General features: G+C 41.7%; 1 protein-coding gene across 2 annotated transcripts in view; it reads right to left on the bottom strand.

Annotated features, from left to right (window-relative positions):
• Positions 1–364: 364 nt before the first annotated feature.
• CENPN (centromere protein N) overlaps positions 365–4,481 on the bottom strand; it is a 25,969-nt gene continuing 21,852 nt past the window's right edge. For both annotated transcript variants that reach the window (XM_077754208.1, XM_077754209.1), the window contains exons 9-11: positions 3,960–4,072; positions 1,248–1,374; positions 365–1,023 (exon numbers count right to left, since the gene is read on the bottom strand). In XM_077754208.1, coding sequence (XP_077610334.1) covers positions 941–1,023; positions 1,248–1,374; positions 3,960–4,072 — 323 coding nt within the window. In that variant the 3' untranslated portion in view covers positions 365–940. The remainder of the gene's footprint in view (positions 1,024–1,247; positions 1,375–3,959; positions 4,073–4,481) is intronic.

Raw genomic sequence — 4,481 nt, 5'->3', positions numbered from 1 at the left:
ACCCACTGAGCCAGCCAGGCGCCCCTGCTGCACCGGTTTTTAAATATCTTTATTCACAAATGGTGTCTTCTTCTCTGTTCTGACCACTGGCTAACTCTACTCCACTTTTTCAATCTTCTAGAAGACGGAGGCACTCGTATCTTCTTACGTGGCAATTTTATCTCTGCCTTTATTCGGTCCTTGCTTTTTGTTTGCTTTCCCAGTTGACCTGACTCACCTTTTAATTTTATCTTAATTGTAACATACGTTTTTGTACCCCAGATCCTTTGTGGAACAAAATAGATTTTGAAATGTTATTAAGAAAGAACATGCTAGATTGTTGATCTAATGATCACTGAAGAATTTCTGTGAGAAGTAACTGATGTACCAGTTTTTAAACCTTTATTCAAAAATCAGTATAGTATGGTGAGTTTGAATGCCATATGTAGGATAAAACAGATTATGAACAGTATCATACTTACATTGAAGCTATTTCATATTACTGAATCATCTGATATTCTCCTTCCTGCAGTAACTTAACGGACCCAACTCTACCCTTTGGTTGGACCAATTTTAGGGTTTTCCTAGAAAATTCTGAGTTGAAGATAGTTTCTTGCTGTTTCTTTCCATGACCCAAGGTGTCAGACAAAATCCTTGGAAACAAGCAATTAGAACCCAGTCTCTCTGGGATCGAGGAAAGACAGGAGTGAGAAAATGGACACCTCGTCATGTTTTAAAGGCCCACAATTGCTATGCTTTGCAGGGTATGGGGGAGCAGGGTGCACAGTGGAGGAGGAAAGAATCAGTCCCAACAAGCATACTGAACATTTCTGGACTATCAATATCAAGAATGAATTTCTAAAACACAAGTTCATAAACAGAAGCTGCGCAGCTAGCTGTTAATTGAAATGCATATGCAATATAGTCAAGGGAATACCGTGCTTACAAAATCATAGACATCTTATTTATCTCTAATTTTAAAATAATTCATTGCCTTATTGGGTATGCAAGTGAGCAATGGAGAAAGTGGTGCATCTGCGATACCTGAAATTAAAAAAAAAAGAGTCAGTTTAAAAATGGCCAAGATTAGAGGGTGGGTGGATCATGGACCCCCATGATGTACAGAAGCAGAATATATGCAGAATAGGGCATGCAGGGATAGCAGATGGGAGCCAGGAGGAAGCTTGGAGGTAATTAGCCAGCAGAGATAGGATCAGATACAGCGTGTTGTTAATTCTTCCCGCCTGTAAGATAAGCTGACTACTTACCAGCTGGTGCTAAGGATTTCAATGCTTCCAGAAGATGCGGGCTAGAGAACTTTATTAGGCACCGGAGGGGCTCTTTTCTCTCAGCCAAGATGCCTCCATGGAAGTCACTTTTGAATTTCGTCTCAAGCTGTCAACAAATTTATTTATAAAGAACTACTAAATACATCAGCTGGAATGGCAAACTGTAATGAAATCAGGTGATGCGTTTCATTAATTCTTGTCATCAAAAAATACAGGGATTAATGGGGGCGGGAGCCATTTAGTTTGCTAACTGCAAACGTAGAGGGCAACCCGTGTGTCAAACGATATCATCCACTAAATGCCAAGTATGCACAGTGCCGGACACACAGGAGACCTTGGAGGTCAAGTCTGCCCCCGGGTGGCCTTCACCTGAGCATTTAGTTTGCATTCTTACTGGCAAATTAGCACTATCTTTTGAAATCTGTCATTTCGATGTAAAAATGTCATGTCTTCTGAGTCACTGCCATGGTTTCTATTTACCTGATTATGGAAGGTTTCAAAAATACACAAAAGTAAGAAGCACAGTGCAATGAGTCCCCATGTGCATGTCACCTAGCTGAAACCATTATCAGCTCGTGGCTAGTCTCCTACCGCCCATCTCCTGTTCCTTACTGACCACTGTCACTGGGCTATTCCACAGTAAACCCACGACGCGATGGTATTCCATCTATAAATATTTCAGTACCTAGAAAAGACCCAAGAAGGACTCTTTATTTATTTATTTAATGTTTATTTATTTTTGAGAGAGACAGAGTATGAGCAAGGGAGGGCCAGAGAGAGGGGGAGACACAGAATCCAAAGCAGGCTCCAGGCTCTGAGCTGTCAGCACAGAGCGCAATGTGGGGCTCAAACCCACAAACTGTGAGATCATGACCTGAGATGAAGTCGGATGCTTAACTGACTGAACCACCCATCTGCCAGTCTCTCTCTCTCTTTTAAATATTTGTTAATTTTTTAGAGAGAGAGCATAAGCAGGGGAGAGGGGCAGAGGGAGAGTGAGAGAGAAGCTTAAGCAGGCTCCATGCTCAGCGCAGACCCCAACATGGGACTAGATCCCACAACCCTGGGTCATGACCTGAGCCGAGATCAAGAGTCGGAGGCTCAACCAACCGAGTGAGCCCAGATGCCCTATACCATTAAAACCTTCACCCCCATAACATTATCACACCTAGAAAAATTAGTAACAATCTAACAATCCTTTAATATCAAATATCCACCTGCTGCTTCAATAGGTACTGGAGTACCTTAGATTCTAACTTCAAAATTCTTTTACTTAAAGTGCCTCTTAAAATTTAGAGGCAGGATGTTGAAATATTTACAGGGTGAGTATTGCCTGCAGCTAACTCAAATGGTTCAGAAGAAATCAAGAAAAAGAAGGAAAGCAAATGTGCAAAGTGTTAACAATTGGTGAATTGAAGCAAAGGGGAAATGGATGCTCATGGTAATACACATGCAAGTGTTCTGAGGGTTTGACATCCTTCAAAATGGAAAAGGTGGGGAAAATTAATAGCAGGTATGAATCAACCAACGTGCACCCTGACTTACAGAATCGAGCTATTCTAAACTGTACATTAGGGGAGATTTGCATTCTTACTTATTCTCGTGGTTCTCTTTAGTGGGCAGAACCAGCCTGAGAACTCGTAAGAACAGATGGCTGGGTCCCACCTCCAGAGTCCTCGACCCAGGAGGACCACGGTGCAGTGGGCCCAATAATCTGCATTTCGTACCCATTCTCAAGTGATGCTGATACGGTGGGTCCAGAGACCACACCTTATGAGCCAGTGTCCTCCAGTATGGGTTGTTTAGAGGAACTGGGTTAAAACTGTCAGTGTAGGGAGCCCAACTTGAAAGATGTCAATCAGCTTTGCCCACTAAAAACAAATCAAAGAAAACAGGTGTTGGGCCTGACTGAGCAGATCGATGGCAGATTTAAAGAACTGCCTCTAGCTGTAGGGGTGCTAGGCAGAAAGAATTTTACTAGAGGGGAGGAGGGGGTTGTGAGTATGAGTGTGAGTATTAGGTTAGGGCAATCATGATATAAACCTTGAATTCTTCTAATGGTGTCAGTGGGCTTGCCCCCAACCTGGCCTTCCTGGTGGGCAGTGGCATACTTCTGGAATGAGCTAGGTTTATAGTTTTGGCTAGTTTTCTCTGGTGATGCCAACTGGGCTAGGTATGTCACAACTTCTTCATTCACTCTTTCATTCAACGCATATTTATGAGCACCGACTACATGTAAGTGTGGACGGGCTAGAAAGGGCTAGCTTACAATTTTTCCCCCTCAAAAATACAGATCACAGCTGGTTATACAGAACTAAGTTAATACATAGGAAGAAATCAAAAGGCAAATTCAGGATTTCTAGAAGTCTCCTTCACTACCATGGGAACTTAATAAATATGATAAAGAGGTCTACTTTAACTCCTCCGTTTATCAAACAGAATAAAAAGTGATATGACACTTATTGCGGTGAGCACTGAGTGATGCACAGAATTATCATACCACCGTCCACCGGACAACTGGCCTAACCTTGTGGGTCGACTCTACTTCAGGAAGAAAAAAGAGAAGTTAAGAAAAAGAAAAAAGTGATAAAGGAAATGAAACAGTTTCTTATTATCGTTTTCACGTAAGTTTTTTTTTTCTTTCGCAAACGTATAGATAACTCATAGTTCATGTTCATAGCAATGTCCCACCTTATATTGTGCAAATTCTAGTCTCGGTTGACAGTAGTCTCCAAAAGTTTCTTGAGTGACTCTCTGGACTCTCTCTTTCTCGATTCTGTTTTCATGAATGATCCTTGAATCCACTATATGTGGGAGATTTCAAAAGAAAACAGACATTAGAAATATATTTCATCCATAAAGCATCCTCCTTTCCTTCCTGAGCTTTCAACTGGCCCGTGTCATTTAAAAAGATAACATTTACTGGGGCGCCTGGGTGGCTCAGTCTGTTAAGTGTCCGACTTTGGCTCAGGTCCTGATCTCACAGTTTGTGGGTTGGAGCCAGCTTGGGAGTGTCTCTCTCTCTTTCTCTCTCTCTCTCTCTCCCCCTCCCCTGCTCATGTGGGCATGCTTTCTCTCTCTCTCAAAATAAATAAACTTTAAAAAAAAAGTTTACGGTTACTTTTATTGATCACAATAATTCTTTACTATAGGAAAATTGGAAAGTGCAGGCTGATAAATAAAAGAAAAATCCCACACAAATCTACAAATGCA

This window comes from Crocuta crocuta, unplaced genomic scaffold (assembly GCF_008692635.1).
Source record: "Crocuta crocuta isolate KB4526 unplaced genomic scaffold, BGI_CrCroc_1.0 scaffold61, whole genome shotgun sequence".
NCBI classification, from domain to species: Eukaryota; Metazoa; Chordata; class Mammalia; order Carnivora; family Hyaenidae; genus Crocuta; species Crocuta crocuta.
This window is presented reverse-complemented; position numbering and strand designations above follow the sequence as displayed.